This window comes from Pagrus major, chromosome 20 (genome assembly GCF_040436345.1).
Source record: "Pagrus major chromosome 20, Pma_NU_1.0".
Taxonomy (NCBI): Eukaryota; Metazoa; Chordata; class Actinopteri; order Spariformes; family Sparidae; genus Pagrus; species Pagrus major.
In genome coordinates, this window is record NC_133234.1 from 7,510,084 (window position 1) to 7,538,074 (window position 27,991).

The following is a 27,991-nucleotide window of genomic DNA, read 5'->3' on the forward strand; positions in this document are numbered from 1 at the left end:
TCAGTCTGATCCTTCAGAGATCCAAGCCTTCCTCTTAACTGGGACTCCGTCACCGATTTGTCTTCTCATCCCTTCTTCACTCCTGGGTCTGGTGTTGAATGCAAAATGTTCTCCTCCATTGCCACATGGAGCTCCACCTTGGGTCAGAAAGATCCTCTGAGCTGCATCGGCTGAATGAGAGCTCCCAGAATGCCAAGCTCTTCTCCTGGGGAACTTAGCAAAGCCAGTAGAACCTACAGGATACAACCCATAGGTTCCAGCTGCAACCTTGGCTGCTTCAGAAGTATGGTTGTTGCAAGATGGCTGAAGCTTGATTGGTACTGATTCAGACTCAGAGTAAGTGCTACGTGTATGGGGAACAATCGATGCAGCGGAGTAGTTAACTGTGGAAGGAGTGAAGGAAAATGATGATGGAAGGGAGACTCGTGGCTTGGGGTAAAGAAGGCCTGTTTTCCTGTGTCTAACTTCTCCTGACGTTTCCCTTCCTTTTTCTTCCAATTCCTTTGGCTTTGCTGACTCTCCGAATGTTGCTGCATCATTGTTGATCAACCTATTTCTTCTTCTTGCCTGAGCTTCTTCCAGTTTCATTTCCAGGCTGTGAACGTCCTCAGTAATCTGATTGACCTGATCAAAACGAGATAGCAGTTCACTGACACAGGGCAGCAGACGGACCAGGTAGGGCTGGACGTCAAACCCAGGCTCAGACACTGACAAGTCCTCAGACCTCATGGAGACAGCTGAGGACAGGGGACGGGGGGATGAAAATGAGGAGGATAGGGAAGGAGAGAGCGGAGAGGGGAGGGTGGAAGATAGGGTGGAGAGACGGGATTCCTGTGAGGACCTGGATGGAGGGATGTCCATACCTTCGAACTTCACCCTGTGCCTGAACTGGAAAGGAAAATAAATGAGTAGGATCAGCAACATGCATTGACGGTGCAAGTTTCTTATTTACTCAGTTTTTCACATGAAATCCACCACAACTAATGCACTACCAACCTCTTTAGTTTTGGTGAGCCCCATCCACAGTTTGAGTCTCTTGATGAAGAACTCCACCATCTCATAGTCCTGAGGTTCAATGTTTGGACGGTGCAGCTCAGCTTGCTCTGCCCTGAAAGATGCAGCAAAAGTTGCCTATAAAACTTTCTTTGTGCAATATTTATCCATGGAAACAGCTTCTGGCGTCAAATTTGACACATTGGTAGCAATCACACTTTTAATCTGGCATGTTTACTGGGACCATTTCTGATTTTATTAATTCCTTTCAGTACAGTCCCCAGTAGCTCCTCCAAATTATGCTACATTTTTGAGCGTCATTTTTCCGGCATTATTATTGAAACACATACTGCCCATAGCAGACATACTGTCATCATCATTGGAGAAGAAAGTGAGTGTTTTGGATTAAGAGCAGCAGACTTTGAGACCATCACGGCCCATAGCATCTTTCGACCACACAACCTGACTGTTTGGACCACGCCACGTAGGAAAAGAGTTGAAATAAGAACCATGGTAATCCAGTTTGGTTTAAGGCTGCCCCTGGCTAATGTCTGGTAACAGAAAAAGGAAATGGACAAAATGGGACTTAGACTGTCAAAACGACATGAAATTAGAGACTGTTGTGCCCACAGAGACCTGTCTCTGCCACAAAATGTTGGATCAAGCTGTTGCACTCCACGGGCAGACCGTGTTCTGAGTCAACAGAGTACAGGACTACAGCTAGATGAGGCAATGTCATGGTGTGAGTTTGTGGTTGTTCTTTCCTGTTTTATTTTGAAGTTCTGTCCTCATTTGTCATGTTTTGCTTTTCATTTCCTCCTTTTGTCTGTTTTCCCACCCTTTCTTGTCCTCACCTGTGTTCTATTAGTTAATCACCCCTTGTGTATATAAGTCCTTGTTTCCCCTCTCTCTTTGTCTCTTTGTTTGTCATGCATCTCCTGTTCTTGTTCCTCTTTGGTCTTTTCCTCGTGTTCCTGTGTCTCCCTGTCCCATCTTCCTCTTGTGTGTTTCCGGCTTTTGGTTCCTGATTCCTTGTGTTATCTCTGGTATGAACTTTGCTTATGGTTGGTACTTTGCTGTTTTTGGTTTGTACTGTTTGATTTTGTTTCTTGGTTTTCTTTGTTTTTGTTGCCTCATTTTGGGATTTGGGATTTATTACACTTGGACTTTGGCTTTATGTTAATAAAGCTCGCCTTTTGTTTAGTTACCTGCATGCCTGTGTGTCTGCATTTGAGTCCCCTTTGTTTAACTGTGACAGGCGAGGTGGACTGACATCGATGCTTGGTGCTCACACACAGTCAAAGTTGATGGACAGTGTTTCCCAGATGTCAAACTTTTGATAGGAAGATGCCAACCACATTATCATCACCATCTTGTTGCTGCTGTTTACATTCACCCTGCTGCAGATTCAATTGATGCGCTATGTGTTTATGTATATTTGTATATTAATAACTATACATATGTTCTATAATTTGTGTAGCATGAGGGAGTTTACAACATTTCATTTTGTTATGCAACCATGTGTAGTGACGAAGAAATTACCTGGTACTTTGAATTTTTTTTTAGCTAAGGGGTCTGTATCAAGCTTGCTCAGACTTGTGGGCAGAGCATCATATGAGCAAAGTCACACCACCAAACTGCAATGCAAATTGCATATACATATTGTTCTATATGAATGAGTATGAGTTTAGTACACCTAAGAACTTGTTGTGTCACTTATCAAACTTTTCAGTGCTGGGATTTTTACCCACATATCCAAATCACCATACTAGCAGTAATATATTGTACGTACCTGTATGTACGGATGAGAAGAGCTCCACAGAGTCTGGCAAAGAGCCAAACACCTCCCCCCATGAGTAGTAGCCCATAGAGAGGGCCCAGGACTGGATGGACCCTGCATAGTCTTTGAAGAGCCATCCGGCCACGCAGGATGGACAACACAGAGACACCACTCTGACGTATTGACAGAAAACCTTCTACTGAACTGGAGAAGAGCTGAAACAAAGGCAGAGAAATATCAATATACAATATACAATATTCAGTTCAGCTGAACTTTTATTCTCATACCGTGTTCCCGAGGTGAGTGCAGAGCAGCAGCAGCAACAGCAGGAGGACAGTCAGAGCCCACAGCTCCCTCCAGGCTCTCTGCAGCACTCTGCCTAACACCACCCACCTCCGCACAAACCTCAAGTTTCCCAGGAGCTGAAAACACAGCAATGGATATGAGTTGACTTTCAACAGAGTGGGAAAACTGTGGACGAATTTAGAGTTGCAGAATGATGAACAAGACCTCTCATTTAGCCTACCTTTAGAACAAGTAGAGTGAGCAGAACAGCTGCACACTGAGAACACCTCTGTGCCAGAAGGGCAGCACTGTGGAAGTCGATGAAGTTGTCTGGGTGGGACTGAAGCTGAATGGCACCAACATGTCATCAAAGCAACACATGGAACAGAAGATTTTCATTGTGAAAGTGCATTTTAAAAGTCAAATTTAACAATTGCAACCCTTTTCATTGTAGTTATAATGAATATAGAGTTAATGTTAGGGTAGCATGTACATGTGGGGGCTTAAAGGGGCAATATGTAAGAATTTAAGTTGAAAACATTAAATAATTAACTACAATCACACAGAGAATGTGAAGAAATGACAGTGATGACATTATGATGTCTATGTATTATGTTGAAGAGATATCCACTGAAGCTAACATGCTAACCAGCTAGCCTCGGTCCATCCCAGTCCAAAGCTCCCATGCTAATAGTGTAAGCACCATCACTCCCCAGGTGCTTTAAGCTCACAGTCTGGACTGCTAGCAGCTAAAGTTAGCAGCAGTTAGCAGTTACTCTGATGATATGCTGCCCCCTATTTGTTTGGAATATGAATTTAACAGGTGGCCAATTCTTACATATTGCACCTTTAAGTAGCATCTGCCTCCAAATCTGCTGAATTGAACGACAAAGACAAGGTGACAAGTGAAGAACTGAAACTGAGTTTTTAGATGAAGGTGTTCATACTCTTTACAGTTTTCTGTTTTTGTTTCTTACCTTGGAAACACAGGAAGTGGCCTGGGACAGGAAGCAGAGCTGCAGGATAGCCGTTGCCAGGGACAACAAGGCCAGGAGAAGCTGGAACCAGTGTCTGCATTGACAAAGATACTGGGCACGCTCGGTAGCCATGGACCACAGTTCTCCACACAAGATGAGGAGAGCAGAGATGAGAAGAATAACCTGAAGTATAAAGCAGATGGATTTTAACACTGAAATTATTTTTGCTACTAATTTTTAATTTGAAAGGATTACGATATTTGTTACCGTGAGGGCCACCTGCAGGTCCAGCCCAGAGAAGGATGAAGGGATGAGGAGTGGATGGATGCAGAGAACAGGAGTCACTCTATGTATCTGAGTCAACTCCAGTTTTAAGGACACACACACAAATAAACCAGATTCTCTGTGGTAGTGTGTGAAGTTGATAGAAAGAGTTTTAAACCTGCAATGAAAATGGGATAAAAAAAAAAATCACCATTAGATAGCATCAGATCAAATCAATATTGGTACAGTACTTTTAAATGTCTCTAAAAGAGTAGATTTCATTATTACAATTAAGAGATAAGAGGATGCAAAGAGATCAGTTTGATATCATACCAAAAAAAAAACACATCAGAAGATTCAGTGTCCCATGCAAAATATGCAAAATAGTTTGGTAATTTACATGAGAAAATCATCATCTCTTATTGCTCCTTGTGTTCCCAAAGGGAAAAAAAAGTTGCATTGTTTTGGTTTTTGGAAAGTTTTAATGGGGTGGCATGCCTCATTGTTTTCAAGAGAGTAATCCAATCTTTTCTTGCTCTCAGAGGAATCAACAACTGAAGAACGAAGGTATTAATAAACAGACACTCAGCATGTCATGGAGATGCAGTCATCTGGCCGTAACAAATCCTCTTACCATTCCTTATTCCAGTCAGCCATGTGCAGGTCAGCAAGGAGTTGATGTGTTGTTACACTGCTGTCTCCCAGAATGACACTTGCCAGAGGACTGAGAGTATTTGTGTACTGCAGCCCAGGCAATCCAACAAGGCGTAGTGTAGGGTTTTGGTGTAGGTGTGGCACCAAGGTGTGGATGACCCACTCTTGTGCATCCGTCCAGCTGGATGAAGAAAGAATTGACATAAGCTTGGGATTGTGTGCGTATGAGTGCAAGTAACAAAGCAGATATACACAGATGCATGATGCACATCATCAGGACATTTCAAGCTTTTTTTCTCTAGAGGTACTCTCTTTTGTTCTGATAATTAGATTGGGAAATTAAACTTTAAAAAGTCATCTAGGCCATTAGTCACATGTGTCCCCAGGCCCACCCACAGAAATGGCTCAGCCTGAACGGGCCCTCCCCAAATCTGCTTTACTCACATTAACTCATGTGTGCTCTCTCTCTATCTCTCTTCTACATAAACACATGCAGAATGTATTTGCTTTGACATCATCCTCTTTTGCACAGGTGGTGGTGGTGGCTCCTTCACTAATCCTAGCCACCTCTTAGCTAGTAACGTTGGCGGTAACATCAACCTCCTGGCTATCGTCCGCCTCTTGAGCCTGGCTGGGAGCAGCTTTCTTATCTGATGGAAAAAGGTTGAAAGCCCTCACTAGCGTTCTCTTTTTATTGTTTGTCTTTTTCTGGCATCCTGATTTATGTGCAGGTTTTGGCACAATACGGAAATTCCCTCCAGTATCAGCTAGTAGTTCAGTAAATTCAGTAATCAGTAAATCAGTACATTTCTTAGGTCATGTGGCAGACCGCCCATGGTGCACTTTAGACATTGTGTCAGAAAGAAAGAAAGAAAGAAAGAAAGAAAGAAAGAAGCCCTGTGTCAAGGCAGTTCCAAATCAGACTCATTTGTAGTCATGAGAGGAACACTTCCAATTTCCATTTTTCTGATGACACCAAGTTTTTTAATGTGCAAAAAGCTGCAGTTGTATACAGGGTAGCAAGTTACCTAGTTATTAAGCTTCAATGGTGTATCAGTTTAGTGCATTAGGTCCTTGTCATTTTAAACCTTACAAAAGCCAGTACATTTGTGTGTGATAGCGATGAGACATGACACTCTTCACTGCGCAGGGAATATAATTATAAGGGTATAAAAACCCTGTTAGTGACAACCAAAGGCTTCATTATAGTTTTGTTCAAAGAAATGTGCAGGATAGTCAATTCTTGAATTTGGTAATATCAAAGAAGACACTGGTTGAAAGCAATGCATGCCACCATCCACCTTACCAACACCCTTTTACAGTTCTGACAATAGGACTGAGAATATAATTAGTGGTGTAATAGGAATGTTCCTCTTGCATGTAAAATATATCTGAGGCTTTCATTTTCACTGAATTCAGCCATGTGCAGAGATAATTTAGCAGTTGGGTTGAAAAGAAATATTCAAAGTTAATGGGAGCATTTTTGAAAAAACACACTGGGTGAACAAGAAGATTTGTTTTTTTCAGGCCACATATTTTTTTAATGCAGTACCAGGATTAGGAGAACCTCCTCTGTCACTGATGTTGGACATGTGTGCAGTCCAAACATGACAGCATCACATATAGTCTAGAGGAAGAAGCGGAGCCCTGTGCTCGAGGTTTTCTCCCCAGATCATACAGTGCGTGTCTGCATTAGGTATCTTGTTGTATTTTTACAGCAGGAGACTGAGCGTTGTCCTTACTCTCTGAGTGAAGTGAGGTTAGGAACCCCCAATGGTGCTGTGTGAAGATGGCGTCTGACAGCGGAGTGCAGTAGCCTGCCCTGCCTCTGCTCTACGCTGTCCTGATAGTTTACCATCAGCACCAGCAGCAGAAATAACAGCTGGCACACACAGTGCTACAGAAAAGACAAAGAAGTTAATAAATTAAAATGTGATTGCTTCTGAAAAACAAAATGCTACTAACGCTTATTCTTACCCTCATGAGCGATCGCAGAGCTCGAACTTTGCGGGCCTCTTCTTTAGCTTGCAATAGCCCGTAGCCACATGGCGGCCGAATCTTCCCGGCATGCTCCCCAAACGCCCTCACCACAGTGGTCTCCTGAGCCAGCTGGTCCTCCACCTCAGGATCCACAGGCCTCCACAGAGCTGTGAGGATCAAGGCCTGCACACACACCTGAGTAAAGAAGAAGGAGATGCAAATCAAAGGAATTATCCACCAAAGATCTAAGAAGTTTCTTAATTAGATGACATGTTTGAACTCACCTTTAGAGGTTCCAGCAACAGAGCAGAGGTGAGAAAGGCTGAGAGAGCTGATACCAGCCACATGAGGACTACTGTTCTGGACAAGAAGCTGCCATAGAGTCCGACAACAGCCAGGCAGGCTCCGAGCAGCACAGCAACCAGGGGGTAAATCACACAAACTGCCCAGGGAGGGAGCAGACAGCTGGGCTGACCTCGGGCGACACCTGGGATTAAGCAATAGATAGCTCAAACACTAAACACACCAGCTCGCCGGATAAGAATTAAAAATATCCATTTCCAACTAGTATGGATGGAAAGATTGTCGAGTAGCTCAACTACAGTAATTTGAAGAAAAAACAGTGGGTTAGGGGTTAAAGATTTTAAAAAAGTAGGCCACATCCACATGTTAAGTAGGCTGTACCTTTAGGTTTTGCGATACAGTTACTTAGCCTACATGAAAACTAGTTAGTCATCAAGTGAGCAGAGTGGTCGAAAATGCTTAAAAAAAAGAAGGGATAAATAATTAAAAATAGATACTGTAACTAGGCCTACAATAACAATTGAAATAGTTAGCTAAAAAAATTGTTGAACCTACAACTGACACTCGCTAAAAGTAGGGGATGGGCCTAAACGTTTGAAATAGTTAGCTAAAATAAATGTATAAATGGTTTAAAAAGTTAGCTTAGAGTAATGGATATAGGAGATGGCTAAAAGTATTGGATAAATAGTATTCATAGTTAGCTAAAAGTAGGCTAGTGGATAAATGGTTTAAACAGCTCAAAGTAATGGATAACCTAGGCTACAATTGACATACAGTAGTAATGTAAGTAATGGATAAACTGTTAAAATAGTTAGCTAAAAGTAATTGAAAAACATAATTAATAATGTTGACATCCTGTTTAAAATTCAACTTCAATGAACACAATTGGAAAAAGAAGGGGTACTTAGGTTCAGAGCTGTGGGGGGACATCTGACAAAACGTTTGAGAGCCACTGGTGTAGTACCTATGCGTGTGGTGGAGGAGGAGCGTGTGGAGTCGGGAGAAGGGCTCGGCAGAAAGGTGCTGGCTACAGAGTCTACAGATAGCACAGAGGGACACTTGTAGAGTCCTGTCCCATACAATGAGGGACAGGACTGTGGTTTAGGCTTCTGGATCTCTGCACCGTAGAGTGACTTGTCCTCACTATGCTCTGACCAGCTGCTGCAGGAGGTGCTCCAGCTAAAAAGCAAAAGAATACTGTAACAGAGCAAAAGTGAAGTGCATAAAATTGCATTTGCATGATTCAGGCGATCATTACGTGTTTGAGAGCGAGGAGGTGGTTCTAGGGGAGTCCCGGCCGCTGTCTGAATTGCTGTTAGTTATATCCGCTGTGTCCTCTGCTGCTGCTGCTATAGACATCAGCAGATCTTCCTCTGGTATCAAGTACAAAAATACACAATCAGACTAGGACACACACTGTATCTATCCACATATGTTTAAGGAGCCATCCTTCTCTTAGTTTGTGCCCTAATAGGCTTTATACTAATGGCTGGGGGCAAGACACTTTAAGATGTACATGCTTCATAAACCTTGTTTTTCCTTCAGTGAATATTTGAATTTCTGAGTTTATCTGAACAGTTTCTCACCAGACAGAGTCAGAAGAGTTGTCAGATTGTGGTTATGAGCTTGCACTAAGTTGGTGTTCGTGGGGGGGACCTTTTGGTCTAGTGCAGCATGGAATTGATGAGAAGTGGAGATGGGATATTTGCAAAGGGGAGCACTAGATGAACCAGTGGAGGAGGGTGGCGCCAGGCGGAGCTGCATCACACCCTTTTTTCTCCTCAGCTGGCGTATCGGGCCAGGAGCAGGTGAAGCCTCGCAGGTGTTGAGGGCTGGGGTCGTGTTGGTGAGGCATGGGCCCACTGGGAGATTGAGGAGGCTGTCACAGGACAGCCATGTCCCTATGCCCTCCTCTTGACACACTCCATCTGTCCGGGGAGCCAAGCCAGACGCAGCCCAAAAATCCAGTATACTGGAGTCAAACGCCTTGCTCTCCAGTAACTACAGAAACACGAAGAACACTTAATGAGACAGTAGGACAGGAGTAATTGTTTGTGTTTCTTCCCGTTTGTGTGTGTGTGTGTGTGTGTGTGTGTGTGTGTGCTCTCACAGATGAAGGACTGTCCCTAACTGGGCCAGAAGAGTCTGGTAGAGACAGGAAGGAAGGGCCGGAGAGCTCTGATTGGCCGAGGTAGACGTCCATCTCCACAGAGTGACACACGGGAGAGGGAGGAACAGACATGTCCACAGCTACCTGAGTTACACACATATAAACACACACCTGCTGCCTGAGCATTTCTGAGTGTACACTGAGATAAACAGGAAACACTCGCTCGTATTTCTTCCATGCTAAGATAAGACTGTTTGACAAGCACAGCTTAGACACACGTCAAACAGCTCACTGTAATGACCTCTAATCAGTGACACACTGAAGGAAAACTAAGTCATATCCAGCTGATTCAGGTCATATGGGGACATGTTTTCTTTCAGCAGTCAAATGTATCATGAAAGTAAAGTAGCTTTAATTTACGTGGCATTTTAAGTTACCTGACTGCGAGCTTTTCGAAACAGGAAACAGAGGACGCACTGGAGAGGAAACACCAGTGCTGCAACAGTCATCCCCACGGCAACCGTCTCCACATTAACCAGCAGCTGGGCAGACACCGGTCCACTTGTGGCAAAGGTAGACAAATCAGTGTCATCCTGTCAACTCTGCAGACAGGTTTATATCTGGAAAATCTCAAATTGAATGCCACGTATTGACTGACACAATGATACAATGTGCCTTTAGATGAGCCAAAAATACTATAAAACATTACAATGTGTGTTTTACTGATACTGCAATAGAGTTTTAATTAGATTATTATTATAATTACATCTTATGTTATCTTATGTTTGTTATATTATTAATTCCCTGCCATGAAATGATTTGGGGTTTGTATTAAGGCCTATGAGCCATCCTACCTGTGCCCCTGGATACCAACAGCCCCGTACCACAAAGCGCCCATTGCCAGGTAGAGGTGCAGCATGAGGGCGCTACACGTGACCCTCTGACCTCTGGTGAAACGGCTGTGGGCAGGGCGTTCCCACAGCGACAGCCACAGGTGGTGCTCAACCATCCCAAACATCAACTGGGAAGCAAAGACCCGTCGGAACTGAGAAAGCTCTTTGGGACCTGTGGAGGATAAATTGAAAGGTTGAAAGAAGTTCTGAGGAAAAACACACCACACAGCCACAGATAGTGACAGTTTCATAAATCATTTAATCCAGGGCTTTGAAATAACTTTCATCCCTGACCTTAGCAAATGAAAACCACGCCAAAATGGAAAGATGCTCAATGCTGAAACCAAATTACAGTTCATTTTAAAGAAAAATCGAACTGCTTCCGTTCAACTAGAATATCAAGTAGCTTGACATGAATATTTTTTGTGACAGTTGGAAGATATATACACTTACATGAGGCAAGAACTTCCTTCTCCACAGTTCCGTTCTTCTGGTTCTCCACAGACAGCCAGTCCTCCAGCAGGAAGAAGAACATGTGGTCTGTCTGGGGGTCCCAGACCACCACATGCTGAACGTACCAGGACGGGTCCAGACCTGCATTTACATATATAATATTAAGACTACTTACATTATCAAGTGAGGGCATGGGACATTACATGTATTTGTGGATGGAGTTTGTTTTTGGGGTGAAAAATGGGATGACTCCAGCCTCACACCTATACATAGAAACATGTACTGTAAATGTACACACATACTTGCATACGTTCTGTCTTCACTGGCACCTGGTGCAGAGATATATTCAAAATATCAGATTTTTTAAGAGATGCTATTTAATTTTTAACATATTTTTCCAACCCTTGTACTCGGTTATAAAATTGTAACTTTATTTAGAAGGAAACATCCAAAATTTCTATCTGGAGGGTAAAAAAATGTATTTTTGTTTCCTTTGTAATTCGAATTTAAAGGTGTAATATGTAAGAAATGTCCAGAATTCGAAGATAGCTGCAAAACAATAGGAGGGAGCATAACTGCTAACTGCTGTAGCTAACTTTGGCTGTGGCAACTAGCAGCTGACACTATGGGAGCAATCAAACTTATGCCTGTTGAGGTACAAAGTGGTATTATAAGAAGGGATGAATTGGGGCTAGCTGGTTAGCATGCTAACTTTAGTTGAAATCTTTACAACAGAATAGTTTTTGTTTCTTCATTCTGTTGATTATGTTAATTTCTGGCCACAGCTCACAAATTGCCACTATCTTCATGTCAGAGGATCTTATATCAATTTCAGAAAAAATAAGAGCCATTACATCACCAATAGTTTAAAAAAAGATATTTCTGCCTTTCTGGTTTCCTTGTACCTGTGTTATCGTGCCAGATGCGAATTTTCCAAACTTCTCCCAGGTTGTCGTCTGTCTCCAGGTGAAACTGGTCCAGGCTGCCACGCTGAAATGCTCCATCCCTCTGCAGATGGCGAGACCCGCTCTTGTTCACACCATACAGACTGATGCCAACATGAGCTGTGGTGCCTGATGGGTCATTCCCCCAGTATTAATCATATCCATCATATACAATTAGAGGTTTCAGAAATGTTAATATTATTACTTATATTCTTGTCTTCACTTTTATTTCTACATCATAGTGATTTGTCCTTGGCTGACCTGCTCCTCGCCTCCAGCCAGTCTTGACCAGCACTCTGTAGTGGTACAGCCCCGGTCGGCCACACAGGGGCACCTGGCTCAGTCTCAAGCTGTCCGAGTGGTCCAGTTTATGGGCGATGAGCCCCACCAGCAGGTGAATCAGAACCAAGACAGCACACACAATCCCCACCAACATGTTACGTATGGGGCCGCCTGACTACACAGATGGAGGAAGAAAGTGAAAAGCCTGATGACTATGCTCTTTCTCCTCTTGACTTGGAGGAATTTCAATATATTTGAATCGTCACAATATTCAAAAACAATATGTAGAAATATAAGCTTTGTGTTCTCACATACCGGTGGCAGCAGAACAACAGCCCCAGGATGGACAAACAAACTGGCCCCAAACATGGTAAGGTGCTGGGTGAGACAGTGCGCTGCGTGGAGTGTGCTGCCCTCCAGCGGCTGTAGACCCTCACTGCTCCAACGCCTCTCCTTCACACTGTAGAACTGGCACAAAGAGCTGAACACACACACCGTCACATGGACAGGTCCGCCGTCGACCAAAGATGAGGTCAGGTTGACCGAGAGAGGCTTGTCTGTCCCATTCAAACTGTTAGGGAGGAATATTCAGCCTTATTCAGCAAAGTGAGCAATCAAACAGAACAGTGAGTTACAGAAAAGAGCAGTGACTCACAGTGGGGACAGAAAGATGGATTCCTCTGTGGAGGTGGTCGGAGCAGAGAGAGTGAGAGACCACTCTCTCACTAGGGAATCCTGGGATGCATTAGTCCCTGGCACTGTAGAGCTCACTTCTATCTTGACATGTCCCAGACTCACTGGAGTAGCTCCTAGATATGCATAATGCAGTTTGAAAACAGGCTTTTTAATTAATAATTCATGCAAAAACTCACAGATATACAGTGAGGGTAATTAATAATTATGTAGGCGCAGCATGAACGACTTTAAAAAAAAGTTCACTGTAATTATTTAACAAATGACTGTAGACATCCTGAAATGTCATGCATACATCGAAACTTCTGTCACAACCTGTCGATCACTATGTAAAATGTATTCACACTTAATGTAGCGCGTGGCGGTCATTACCTTGTTCAAGATCCATTTGAGGTAGGGAAGCACATTAATAATTTTCTAACTGTATTCTTATCATCTTCATTATATAGACAGTAAGTATTTTTTGAAAGGGCATGTCCTTTTCAAAACAGTTTCTAGCTGCGCCTTTCCAGGTGATTTTATGTAAAAACCATATAAACCAGATGGTTTTATGTAAAAACCATCTGGTGCATCAGGTCAGTACACGCATAAGTGCATAGAAAGAAAAAAATAGTAAAAAGCCATCAGGATGGAGTGATCATTAGCATTTTACCAAAGAGCAAAAGTTCGAGATATGCATTATTTATAGCGAGATAAATAATCTACTGTACCTGGGTCCAGCCTGAAGTTGAAGGAGATATATAAACCTGCATTTTCATCAAGTCCATCCACAGCTTTGACTGTGAGGTTCAACCTTCCTTCACTGGGGAGAGTTACAGTAAGACATGTCCCATTCCCAGCTTCACCAACCCCCCCATCTCTACCACCATCATCCTGTCCCACGGGGTACCTGTTGGGCAGGGTGACCAATATGGCCTGTTCAGGGTCCAGATCCTTGATGGTTATGGGTTTGCCCTCAGGTGTGCTGAGCTCCATGGCTACCAGAGTGGTGGAAATTGGAGGGTTGGCTGCAGTGAGCAAAGGGTTGGATCCCAATTCTGCATCCATATCAAACAGCACCTGCACCACCTCAGACTTCCGACTCTTCAGGTGAGCCGTAAGGGAGGCGGGGATATGAAACTGACATGGGTGAGAACTCTTTGATTCATCAGTTGATAACTGAGAGGTGATGATCTGGTTTGGGGTAGACTGGTGAGTGCAGAGGAGATCAGAGGGGTCTCCGTGGAAGCCCACTGCATTGATATACGGGGTGGAGAGCGAAAGGGGTGCCTCTCCATGAACATGTGAATGCATCAAAGAGCGCATTAGGGCCTCTGCATGACCCAACGCCAACAGGGCTATTGTGGAAGCTGAGTCCAGAGTGCTTGAGTAGGCTGGGTGAGAACTGGAAGCACTGACAGACTCAGACAGAGCAGCCAGGGTGCTACCTAGAAACACAAAGAAAAAAATGTTCACCTATTCTGTAGAGTTCACAATCAGTACATGACTGTTTCATAGAGGAGTTGCTAGTCGATCAGCACCTATGATGTTAAGGATGTTCCCTCCTGTTTCAACGGCTGACAAAACACCAGGACTCATCTGTTCCTCCATTAGATGGATCATCTTCCCCACAGCTTCCAGAACCTTCTCCTGGCAGTTTTCACAAACCAATTCACTAGGAACAGCCTAGGAAAACAGAAATGAAGACATTTTTTTTTTACAGAATAATGCTTGAAAGGTGTAAGAGGTGACAAATTTTGAGAAATACTGTATGAGGTTAAGCTCTGATGTGAAATGGCTTATGGTGTGTTCCCACAGAAAGCTAAAACACACACACACAAACACACACACATCCTCAATGCGTGCCATCGCTGGCTAGTTTACGGCTTATGAACAGTAAAGTATTCTGGCTGTTTGGGGCAAATAAACACAAATAATCTTGCAATCAAATGCAGACCAGTACCTCAAAAAGTTTGCTTTGCATTTGAACACACCTTAAGGGTTAAGGTTGGATTTGACAGTATGCACAAGTAACTGTGGGCACCAATATGAGATTGTTCTCAATTCAAATGTTCTTCAAGTTTGGTATCCTAAACTTAAAGAGGTCATATTATGCAAATTTTCAGGTTCATACTCTTATTTGGGGGTCCTAGTAGAATAGGTTTACATACTATAAATTTCCAAAAACACATAATTTTCCTCATATGGTGCATTGCTGCAGCATCCCTTTTCACAATGTGTCTTGAATCCTCCGTTTTTGCTGCTATCTTTGGTGAGAGTTGCACATGCGCATTACTGAACAGGCAGGATGTAGCCAATCAGAGGTAGACTAAGGCGGGTCATGCTGAGCAAGGTAGTGTGATCTAAAATAACGCCGCTGCAGCAGTAGCAACTGTATGTCTGCTGACTGACTGGAATGTATATATTTTATAATAAATATAAAAAAATATATATTTATATATAACGCATGTTACATAGTGATGCACATAAGTCAAGGAAGTTAAGGCTTGACTCCAAACCAGGCATTTCAGGCAGTGCAGGAGCAGTGTTTTCTGTGGGAGAGAGTAACTCCCTTTGGGGTTTTTCACTTTGCAGACCTACAGACCTTGCTACATAACACAACAAAGGACAGACAAAAAACATAATACAACCTCTTTAAGGGTTTTCTGATCACTTGTAAATATTTCTGAGCTGGGAATGACAATGAAAAAAACTAGGTGATTACTCACAGTAGATTGTGACAATGCTGAGCTGATCTGATCAACATCCAGCAAGGACGACACAGGGAGAGAGGCCAGAGCTTCGGTCACATTTTTGCGGATCTCTCTTCTGTCCATGAGCTCCCTGGCACTCTGTCCAGACGCCATCTGTGGACAGATGGGTGAAACTCATTAGTCCAAAATTCTAAGCAAATGCAAACATTTCAAGATTCTCACATCCACTTGCTCATAATCTTCGGTCATCTGTTATGGATGTGAGCTAGTTTATCATAATCATTTTAAAGTGTAATTCCATCCACTGGCAAATGAGAGATGGTGCTGAAACACTACCTGATTGAGCTGGCTGGTGAGAGCAATGGAATAAGGGAGGATCTCTTGAGGGTTGCCATTTTGGATTAAAGCCCAAAGTTCAACCTGGCTCTTGTTTCTGAGCCACTGACTGGCAACTTCTGCCCTCACTGGATTTACAACTGTCAACACTCTGGAGAGAGGGGCAAACAGGGACTGTACTCAGAGTTCAGTAAAACATGACAAGAGATACTTGGCATTATGTGTAATAACATAAATAATTTGTCTGACTGAAAAAACAGTATGGTGGCAGATGTTGTACATAATTAATTTTGCCTGGCTGCATCAGACTCTAATAGCTACCTGTTCAGAGCAATGACCTTTGTCCCCAGATGGTCTTCTACCAGTAATGTAACTGCGATAACTGACATGTTTCTTTCTTGCCCCGGACTTCCCATTGGAACCAAGCTGCCAAATGTAGAACGAGTCCCCCTAGGGAGAGAAATTAAGGCATAAATCCAAAAAAATTTTTTAACATTGTGGTCAGGGTTCCTCTTCTTTGTCTATTTATATCTGTAAGTTGAAACCTGTATTCACCTATACAGAGTGAGCAGCGGGCATGCTATGCCAACAGGATGGCATGATGCTACCTGCAAGGTATAGATCAGCTGAGAGGCGCTGGTTTCATCATCTTGCCACCCTGCCAAAGGAGAACAGATGTGAGCAAAACATGTTCAAGAATTATTCACACTTTTAAACCACCAATTCAAAAAGTTTGCATGATGATTCCTTTCCTCCTTTGAAAACACCAAATATAATGATGTAAATTAGATTTAGCACTGATATGACAGTGTTACCTGAGCAGTTGTAGGTGACTACTGTCTCCAGCAGATGTATATCTGACTCTGGACTGAGATCACACAAGCCTCCGTGTGGCGGATTGTTAGGTAGTATCGTCACGCTGGCACTACCCCACTGCCCTCTGTCAGGCTGGGATACATTAAGAGTGAAGGTATAACGCTGCCCTGGCTGCAGGACACCTGAGCGCACCTCCAAGTTAGGAAAGTGTCGCCCTATAGAGGTGGTGACCTCGTTAAGGTCTAAAGCCGTGCCAGACTGGTCCTCAGCACTCCATTTGTACTGTGAGAAGACACATACATGAGTCATAATGATAATGCATGTCCCATTGTCAGTGCATATTTGTTGTTGTTACGTTAAATATTAGCACACCCATGGATCGTAATGTGAGTTGGAGAAGACCATCAGAGTCATTACCTGAGCCTGGTCATCACACTGGTCACATTGTCCTGAGAGGACAGTGGGGGTGGTGTAACTAATATGCTGAGGGGAGGACAGGACAGTGCAGGACACACATTCCACAATCACAGGAAGCACAGGAATGTTACACACAGTCACCTGAAGATAAGAGACAGAGGCATGTATGACAAGTGTCTGTTTCCCATAATTCGTTGGTGTGCCTAAGTCAAGTTCTTTTATAGTTATCCCTATCTCAGAAAATATTTATTTGCAACAGAAATTAAACATAACCTTTATACATCTTTTCACAATTGAACTGTTATTACAAGAAAATAAAAGCAATAAAGCATGCTTTTGTGTGACAATGGAGTGAGATTGTGGGTAATACTCACTGTCTGGTTGACAGAGGCAGGTCTCCTCCCTTCCTTGTGTACAGTAAGAGTGAAAATGTAGACAGTGCCTGGGTGCAGCTCTGTGCTGAGTACAGTCATTATACTGTTGTTTCTCCAAATGGGCTGCTTTACAAAATGAGACTCTGTGGAGTTCTGACAACACAAACACACGTCTTACTCACACCTGCACCTAGATCTCCATTAGTGCTAGTTTTGCTATACAGTACTTTAAAAAAATCTCTTAACATCACAACAGCAATCAGTTAATCAAATGCCCTGACAAAAATAAATAAATAAAAGAATCTGCATCTGGTGCAGGACTGTACTAAACCCATACAATCATTTAATTTGGCCCAAGTTAAATGATTGGATGACCTATCTGCTTGACTACCCATGCATCCACCCATGCTCTCTCTGCCTATGCACTCATTGCGCATAATCGGAGTCTTCCACAAGGCTAGGTGGAAAAAAGGCTATTGCTGAAGGAATTAGCAAGCTAATCACACAAGAAAGTGCAGCCAAAATGTCCAAATACTAACATTCTAGTTTGACAGCTGTAAGTACTATATTCATTTTTGACAATATTGGGTGTTTTCTTACATGTAAAAGACACATGAGGTAGTTGAATATGGTTGTGCAACTGCACATAGCCCCTGAGCTGAAAAACAAGCCACTGTGACAGCTAGAGACTGCAGCTTACCCAGTAACGTTAGCAACACAGCACACACCCACAGCAGTGAGCAGTATCTGCCAGGCCGGGTAGCTATCATCAGCTATCATTTTAGTATTTAACAGAGTTGTTTTATTAGACAAAAACACCAGCGTAGTCAGTGTGGTCACTTTTGCTGTTTTCAAATTTTGTTTTCATTTATCATCTTATAGTTCCTTATCCACCTCATAATAATCACAATTGATATAATTTTCATGCACTAAGATTGCCTCAGCAACAAGTGGCTCTTACCAGTGCCATGAAGGTCCATTTATATTGCAGTGTATCTTCCAGTCCTGGCTCTACATCAGGGTCTTGGGACTTAGATCCATCCAAGACGAGTTCGCTAAGGCTGGACCACAGTCTGTGTGAGCCTCCCTTGATGACAGCGATTAGTGGGGAGTGGACCACTGCAATGGTGGTTTTTTGTTGGACAAGTAGAGGTGTGCCTTTGAATGAAACAGTGAATACCAGGCAGTACTGTCCTATATTGAGAGAATGCTTTGGGAGTAAGAGTATAGGTGTGGTTACATCTACCTGATCTCTAAGAATGACTTTGTTCAAAGAAAATTCTAAGTTGTCATAGGTACAATCAGATTCTTTCAGTATCTCCCATAGGTATGTGGTTTTGTAAGCAGAGCAGTTACTGTCAACGCTTGCTTCAAAAAAGCTTGGTCTAGACCTGGAGATTGTAGACGGGCTCTGGACAAGAGAAGCTTGAGGGCTGGAACACTGGAGCTCCTCCACCTCCATGAATAGCTGTGTGGACACATGGCTGACATTGTTGAAAACTTTGACCATAATGCTGTATTTCCCAGGAATATAAAACGTATAACTGACTGTACTTAAGTCTGTCACCAATGCGTCAGTGGAGTCTCCAAAGTCCCAGAGGTATCTGAGGTTGCTTCCTCTATTGACTTTCGCAGAAAATGCAACAGCATGTCCAACAAATATTCTTTCTGAATGACCGACAAGCTTGACCTCATTAACAGGCCACTGAACTGTAGCAGTATCATTTACTGTTTTGGAGCAGATTCCATTGGTGGCTAGCACACTAACAGACAATAAACCACTCTCTGTAGGCGTAAAGATCACTTCTTGTCCCATGAGCGTTACAGGCTCAAACCCAACCAAGTGAAATATCCAGGTGTAGTTGACTGGAAGTTCACTTTGAAATTCTGCTTTGAACTGGTTTCCTTTCAGAGCTTCTAGAGCAGCAGTACAACAGTTCACAAGCCTCAAACCTTGAATATGCTCTGAGACCAGAAAGCTTGAAGACACCTCCGCACTACTGACCTGGTTCCAAGCTTTCACAGTAACTACATGCGTCCCTGCAGGAAGGTTTGATGTGGTGAACCACCCTTCAACAATGACCTGACTATGAATCCAGTCTTTGTTTCTGAATGTTATAACAAAGCTTACATTGGTTCCACTGGAGATTGTTGGAATGAAAGTAACTTGTTCTTCAGTGCAGAACGAAGACTTGGACATGTTCAGCAATAGACCTTTGATTGCATCCTGGACTGTGACACTGTGTGAAACTGTCTGCCAATTTATGAAATTGGAGACATTCAAAGACACCTGATAAATGCCTGCATGTGGAAAAATGCAGATAAATGTTTGATTACTGGCATTAAAAAGAATGGATTTGGCACCTGTAACTGTCCAAGTCCAGTGCAGATCGCTGCCCTTTCGAATAAGCCCATGAAGTGAAACGGCAGCACTTGTGGTGATATAAAATGGATGTGTCTTTCCTTCAATTTCAAAGTCCACACCGTGGACCTCCTCCTGAACATTAAACTCTTTAGTGACATTGCTGTGGCTGAGGACATTCTGAACTGAAACCTTGACAAGACATTTACCCAAACTTGTAAATGTGTGGAGAATAAAGGGATCATGTGTCTGCAGGGGTGAAAGATCAGAATACACATACCAAAGGTATTGCAGGTCTGACCCAGCAACCACAGATACAGAGATATTCACTACTTTCCCTAATGCCACAACGCTTGATTGTGCTGTAATGTGTGCGCTTGTTACAAGCTGTACTGCCTCCAAAGAAACAATGACGGTGGCCTCACCCAACTTGTTAGAGGCTCTTAGTTGAACTAAAAACCCACCAGGAGTTTCAGCTAACATATGAAAAAGCTCTCCATCACCAGTAATTTGTTGGTTTATTCCACTCTGTGTAGCAAGCCAGTGATAAGTGACATTGGAGCCTTTAGTGATTGAGGCAGTAAAGAGCAGGTCCTGTCGGGTTGGTACATATTTCATGTTTTTCAGGTTCTGACATTCAATCCGAAGACCCTCTATTCTTTCAAGTACCTCAATTACAATAGCTGCCTCCTTTCTGCTTACCAAGTTATGTGCTATAACCCTCACTTGATACACTCCTGGTTTCGGGAAGGCAAATCGAAATTGGTAAGTCCCCTGATTGGTTGAGGTCATACCGTCCACAGTCCAGTAGTAGTTGGTGCTACTGATAGAACTGCTAATTGCTAAGATAAGAGTTTCTTCTCCTACTACAGCATAAGGCTGGTTAGTGTGAAGTAAAAGGTCAGAAACAGGAAGTAAAACATTCACTTTGAGGGACACAGAATCACGGCTAACAGCATTTAATACTGTGGCTGTGACTGTGAACTGACCTGTTGAGGTAAAGACATGTGACACGTTTTGGTTCTGCTCCACTGGGGAGCCATCTCCAAAGTCCCACAGCACCGTAACATTGCTGCCAGTACAACTGGCAACCCAAAATGAAACGAATGTGTCAACAATCAGTGTGTCACTTTGACTATCATGAGCCACAGACAGCTTACTTACAGGCTTTTGAATGGTGATACTGGCTTTGGCTGTTTGGTTGTTGACCTTGTTAATTGCTATTACTGACACATCCTCAATACCTTCGTCTATAAAGATAAAACACTTTTGAGTCTTTTCTGTCCTAGCTATGCGACTAGAGGGGCTGCTAAACCACTTCAACTGGTAACCTGTCATCTGTTCAGGGAAAACTACCACCCTGAAGCATACCTCTTCTCCTACTGCCACTACTTCCTGTGATGGATGCACTATCATGTTGGTTATGGCTGCTTCGACACAGATACTTGTGTTAAATGATACAGATGAAACAGAACTAAACACAGTGAGACTAATATGAAAAATCTGTTGGTTTTGAAATGTGTGCTTGGCTGTTGATTGTCCCCTCACTACAGTCAGAGGTGATCCATCTCCAAACAGCCAATGGAAAGTCAGGTCGGATATGTTCCCATTGACTAGGGCAGTAAGCTCTATTTCTCTTCCACTCATAATGCATTCTGTAGGGAGAACTTCACTAACAGCCAATCTATAGACCTCTACAGTGATTAACTGATGAGCTTGGCTGACAGAATTCATGACAGTTACATGTACTGTATAGTTCTCTGGTGACTTATAGATGTGAGAGATCCAGCCATCTGTAAGGTTTCCCTGTAATGACCCATCACCGAAGTCAAAGTTCCACATGAGACCTGTACCAGTGGCAACCGTAGCTCTGAAATCTGTAACAGAGCTTAGTTCACTGGGTCCACTGTAACTGACTGTTAATCCAGAGATTTTTTCCACAACTTCCACCACTAGCCAGGTGTTCAAGGCTGTCAGAGTGTTGTTCGCACATACTGTGACGTTATAAAGCCCTGCAGACGCAAAAGTATGACTGACTTTATGGTGGATGCCTTGGACAGCGTCAGAGCCGTCGGCAAAGTCCCATGTGTAGATGACGCCGTTAGTCGAGGGCTCTGTGGAAGCTTCCAGAAGGATGGCCTGTTTGACGAGGGCCACGGGAAGGGAAGAGGAAATGAGGAGCTGATTCAATGGAGAGTGGACACTTATCTTCATGGACACATCGGCCTTGTCATATTGGTTGGAGACTTGGACATGAAGTGTGTAGTCATCTGCATGAAACAAACATGCAGAGACAGGGATTTTACCTTGTTGAATTGAAAAGTGGGTACAGTTTCTACCAGCAAAGAGACACCTGCTGCCACTGCTGAGTCCTGTGATAATTCCCTGTGACAATACAAATTCCCTCTCACAATACAAATAGTCAATCCATTGTAGATATAAAATTTTGATTAATGAAGCTGTAGTTTGTGTGGTTACCTTGGATGGAATAAGTCTTGTTCACTGAGTCCTGGACATACACTTGCTTCTGTCCTCCCTCCATAAGCCCTTCCATGCTCTGACATGGAGCAGACTTGGTGTGGATCACCTTGCTACCTCCATCCCCAAAATCCCATCTACATGACATACACCACATGATAATTTAGAATAGCCAGACAAAACACAATTCCACAAGTACATTTCAATTGGTAGACTTTTGTAAAATCAAGGGTATAAAGTATGCAACCCCAGTGAATTTTGAGGGCTATTTTTTAAAACTTCCATCCTTACCTGAAGATGACTGGCAGTGTTATGTCCACTTTGACCCTGAAGGTATAAAGGTGTGTAGCATCTACAGCTACAACCTTCCTGTCAAACAGGAACACTGGTTCAGCCATTGGGGCCATTTCATCAGCAGTCAAGAGGATTTGCCGGCTCTGGGAGCTCACAGGGTTGGATGCTGTCACCTAGCAGAAAAATGGCAAGTTACTTTTCTTTTTACTGCTTATCACGATCCTCAGCAAATATCTCAAAGTGTAATTTAGCAATACATTATGATTTTTGTTATAAAAAATATTATCAAAAAAAATAACTGAACAAATTTATCACAGAGACAAACAAAGTATCTCACCTTAAGCTTATACTCAGCAGGCTTATTGAACACAACACTGTAAGATTTTCCTTCATGGGCAAACTTCTTCAGGTTGTCAATCACCCATGAGAATTTTACTGAGGAACCACTCTCTACTTTGGCTATAAACGACTACAATGTAAAAGGAAACAATGACAACATTACGAATGTGAGGAAATACATACTGTAACCAAACTTATTTTAGTTTTACATGTTTACATTCCTATGACAGGATAGATGAAGAGTCTACAGCATGTTAGCAACTCAGATTAAAGCACTAGTGGTGCTCTGAGAGGAATTCTAATGTTCAAATGCTAACATGCTTACAGTACTAGCTAATTGACTTGTGTTCCTCACACTGCAAGAGCTGCTGAGGTTTTGATCTCTTCAGTGTTTGTATTGTTCACCATCCCTATTCGCTGAAGTTATTAGTATAAATCTTCTAGGAACCATGAATATCTGTGCCAAATTTTGTACCAATCCAATGAAAAGACATAGATATGTATCACATGATAATAGATTTGACCACCTGGTGGCAATAGGTGAAAAGTCTTAAAAGGGATCTCCAAATTCATTTGAATTCAACCACTGGGGGCCATGAATATCTGTAGTAAATTCAAATTGCAATTCTTTGAATAGTTGTTGAGATATTTCAATCCAGACGGATGGACTTCCTGGCAACCTTCGCCATTTCTAAAGCCACGCTGCTGACATGGTCACTAAAATGATATGGTAAAATAAGCAGAATATGTGTGTTGTAAATTTATAATTTCATTCTTACCTGTGGAGTTTCTACGAGCATCCTCTGGCATCCTTGTGGCTCAACACTAAGCCCTGTCACTGCCTCGTAGCCACAAACACTCAAACTCACACTCTGAGAGCTCACTGCATCCATCACACTGATGTTCAGTGTTTTAACCTCCTCTGAGGGCAACAGCAGAGTCACAGAGGAGAACCACTCATTATGGGACTGTCTCATACAGCCAGGCCAGGACTGAGCTAGCTCTTCGGGGCAAGATGAAAGGAAGGGGACCCCTGTCTGAAGAACTGGGGCTGACCATGAGCTCCTGGCTTTCTGTCCAGACAGTACCTTGACAACAATGAGTGTTGGGACATTGATTTGGACATGAATCTGGTTCTTTCCATCTGGCACGGGGTGGATCACACTAAGCCCAAATTTAGATCTCAGGCTCGGAGTAGGACCAGTTGTAAGGGCCAAAATATTTGGATCTGTGTGGGTGAAGCCAAAGTCATCAACATGTTCTGTACCTCTGTGAAGATTATCCACGTACAGCAACCTCAGATCACACACTACCCCGTCAACCCACTGGACTCCTTCAGGAAGAGAGGTGAGGCCTCCTTCCCACCAGCCTCCCCACTCCTTCCCCCTTATGGACATGTAACTCTGGCGCCAAAGGGAGTTTAGAGAGGCTTCACTGTTCAGGCAATGTAGGAATGTTCCAGAAGCACGCGTGTGTTGTATTGCCACAACATCATCAGGGTACAACATGATAGCTCGATCTGGAAGGACCAGCTATTAAAGGAAAAACAAAAAAAAATGAATCTATTTTAAAATATTTTGTACTCAAACAATACAGGCCCATAATGGCTGCAGGAAAGGTCAATAACATGAAAGAAAAGGTCAACTCACACTTAAAGTTTTTAGTTCAGAGCTAGGGTTTATTCTCATAGGCATGTCTGCCACCAGGTGGTAGAAGGGTGGTATCGCAAGGTATCTGGGAGGTAAAGCAAAGCCGTGACCTGTTGCTGCAGAGTCGTAGGGGCTGCAGGGACTGGTGGTGTGCACACACGCTTCCATAAGGTGGCACCAGTACTGGCCCATGCTGCAGCCCCCTGTGGTGTTACAAAGTGGTACTGCTGAGCAGCAGGTGAATGGATTAAGGAGAGAGCTGCAACCTGAGGGGTAAAGAGATTATCACCTACAGCATCGAACAAACTTGAGCTCTCAGAAACACTTCAGAGTTACTATTTTACTGCACCTGGAGGTACCAGGTGGTGGTTGGGGTTGCAGTATGGTCGGAGGATCTGGACACGGGCCAGAGAGGACGCTGGACTGGGCTGAACCACCAGCTCCACTGATGCCAACTGACCTGCATGACTGAACCACATCCCTGGAAACAGCTGCATCTGTGGGTCGAAGAAGCACCAGAATATACACCAACACAAATTCTGAAATTCAGAAAAAGTACTTAAGAACGGAGGAATATACTGTGATGGTATACATTTGTGTTAAAGACCACTTCTTTAAGCAGGTAAAGATATACTGTTATTAACAGTTTTATTATTCAACTGTCCTTTAGTAGATGACAGATGTTTTTGCTCATCACACCCCCACAATCCTGAACATCAAGTACCCCTTTATCAACATTTGGTCAGTTTGGCCAAGTTTGCATTCATTTCAACAATGTTTCCAATACTTCAGCTATTTTTTTCAACTGTTTATCCATTAGGCTACTGTTAGCTCTTTCAACCATTTAACCATTAATTCTAGCTAGCTATTTCAACCATTTATCCAACACTTCAATGCTTGAAGCTAGCTCTTACAGCCATTAATGCAACACTATTGCAACTATTTCAACTGTTTATCCACCAATTTAGCTTTTCACTATTTATTCAAATATTTTCAGCTAACAATTTCAAGTGTTAAAACTTGCTTTCTGAATCTGGCTATCAATTACAACCACCTATCCATTAGGCCTATTCTTTGCTGCCTGCTGGCTATTTTTCACACACAATCGCAAGATTTTTAGGTGGTAGAGCTGATTCAATCTATGGAGATTTTCAAAATCATAACATCTATTACAATTGATTTATTATTAGGTAGCTTCTCCAGACTCTTTCCATGTACCCCCTAACAATAGCAGTAACTGGTAACTGTTGTAGGCCACTGATTCACACTGTTTTTAGTTTCTGACCTTTAACAGCCAACCAATGCCAACCTGAGACCCCTCATTAGAAGTGTAGCCTATTCAGGCAGAGAACAAATGTTTCAGACTGACTGACCTCCACTGTGAGTTGTCCGATGTCTGGGACATTGGGCAAGGGCTGTATCTTGGCCTGAGCATAAATGCCGGTCATGAGAACTGATCCAGTCAGGTAACTATCCACAGATGGTAAAGACTCTGCATGAAGAGGAAATAACCAAAATCACATCCTGGGACTTTGTTTTATATTAATCTGTGCATATGTTTTTGTCCAGTGAGTCTTACCAGTTACTTCTTTTTCACAGATGAAGAGGTATTGTCCAGCACAGTGAGCCTTCCTCCATCGTCCAAGTGTCCCCAAGGCCTTCTGGGTACACACCCCCTGACTTTCACGGCCTCCAGCCCACCATGCAGGACTAACTGGCTCCATAATCCCAACCTCGTCAGACCCATCTCCGCCCGATCCCTTCAGCCAAACCCATACAGTGCTTTTTCTGAACCAAAGGGGGGAGGCTGTATTAATGGATGTAAACATGAAAGAAGACATTTTTAAAGACCATTGTTTGTAACGCTTACACAGGAAAGGAGTAGTGGATGAACTTTTGCAGCTCCGGGCTTTCAGCAGAAGCCAGATCTCCTCCCTGAATCTCTCTGCATGAATCCTGTGCCTCAGGCCACGAAGATGTCATCTCAGAGAGCCAATAGCATCGCCAGCTGCCCAGGTGGATCCGACCACCTTTTGGGCAAGGGGTGTCCTCTGGAATGCAATAAACACACTGAACTGATATCAGGCAAGAAATAATCAAGGAATATATATAATTCAAGGAATAATATCAGCTGAAAATATGGGACGATAAAATAACTGCAGGTGAGCATGTTAGCCAAAATAATTCAGGATCTCTTCTTGTTTTTTATTTTTACTTTTTACATTTATTTAAAAAGCGAAGTCATGTTCACTGTCGATTTGCACAATTAATTAAAACTGCTTAGATGATCAGTCACATGATGAGAGTAGCAGGTTGAGTTCATGATCGAGAATCACATGAGTTTAACAGGCAGACCCAACAGATGTTACTGGACAGATGTTTCACATTTGGCACATCATCTTTAATTACACACACTCTCATATTTCACCTGAAATGTTTTGTTTTGATTAGTGGCTGTTAACTATGTGACATATAATCACCTGTTGCTCTTACTAGGAAATCTGAGCTGAGCACATCATTACAGACGATTCTATTACAGACACCTGGCTTGACTGTTGAAACACTGGAGAACCAAAAACCACAACTGTTGTAGTATTACTTATAATGTGAAATGCCCTGTGTAACACAGTACTTCAAAAGTGATGATCCCTTCTTACTGACAAAGCAAGGAAGAGTTTTTTGATACAGTGGATTAGACTGTAGTGTATCACAACTACACAACTATTACCAGTAATGAATCTCAATGTGGAGTGATATGACACATCTAAAACTAAAAGTAAGATAAAGGGTGGGCTAACTGTTAATAATCCTATAATAAACTGAAATTTAAATTATATTGGTATATTAAAAACTGTTTATATGAAGTATATAAAGGTTGGAAATAATAGTCTGAGTGACTGCAGTGATGCCCAACCTGTGTTTTAGGGGTCACACAATAATAAAAAAAAAAGAAAGGGAATCATTTATTTGCTTATATTTGTTTTTTTCATTGTCTTTTAAATGCAATTAAAAAAGATCTTAATGTTATATTTTTTATCTATGCCTCTGTAAAGCACTTTGAATTTCCTTGTGTCTGAATGGTGCCAGCATATGAATAAATTTACCTTGCCTTGCCTTAGACCAGAGGTTTATTTCTTGTGACATTTTCTGTATTTTTTATTGTGTAAAATAATTTAATTAAACAGTATGACAGAAAAATAAATGATAAGGTGTCATAGGTAGATATTACTACATTTTTAGTTGTAGTTTATGTATGTTGTATGGGAACCACTGAGTTATTGTATGAGTTTCGAGCTACCTGCTGCAAACATCACAACAATATCCTTTTAACTTCTACCACAATTTAAAATAACTTTGTTTAAGCAGTTAAATAAAAGAAATTACAACTAGCAATGAACTGCCTCAATAAACAGTGCATCAGTTTCCCATAGAAAGGAAAATGATGATGTAGATTAAGGAAACTGTAGAAAAAACCTAACTTCCTACAAATGAAACACAAATTTTTCTTCTTCTTCTTATTTAATAGAAAATGAAGCTTCTCACCTCCAGCTGCAGTGATCAAAACCACACAAAGAATCCACAGCCTCTGCCTTTGAGATGCGAGAGGACCTGTCATCTTGTA

General features: G+C 42.5%; 1 protein-coding gene across 1 annotated transcript; it reads right to left on the bottom strand.

Moving 5' to 3' along the window:
• Window positions 1-27,985, bottom strand: pkd1b (polycystic kidney disease 1b). Its single transcript, XM_073490166.1, has 41 exons — window positions 27,913-27,985; window positions 26,240-26,420; window positions 25,949-26,157; window positions 25,743-25,861; window positions 24,719-24,866; window positions 24,370-24,635; window positions 23,500-24,252; window positions 22,719-22,850; window positions 22,379-22,524; window positions 22,088-22,224; window positions 18,209-21,879; window positions 16,874-17,014; window positions 16,456-16,738; window positions 16,196-16,298; window positions 15,962-16,090; window positions 15,641-15,791; window positions 15,320-15,457; window positions 14,132-14,276; window positions 13,322-14,038; window positions 12,574-12,727; window positions 12,234-12,399; window positions 11,898-12,093; window positions 11,598-11,765; window positions 10,693-10,833; window positions 10,201-10,411; window positions 9,784-9,907; window positions 9,347-9,490; window positions 8,823-9,237; window positions 8,495-8,609; window positions 8,201-8,415; window positions 7,218-7,420; window positions 6,931-7,128; window positions 6,696-6,850; window positions 4,934-5,134; window positions 4,303-4,477; window positions 4,036-4,218; window positions 3,346-3,347; window positions 3,061-3,224; window positions 2,786-2,972; window positions 997-1,108; window positions 1-888 (listed from the first exon to the last, which is right to left on the bottom strand). The coding sequence occupies exons 1-41, from the start codon at window positions 27,983-27,985 to the stop codon at window positions 1-3; spliced, it is 12,159 nt and encodes a 4,052-aa protein (XP_073346267.1).
• Window positions 27,986-27,991: the final 6 nt, after the last annotated feature.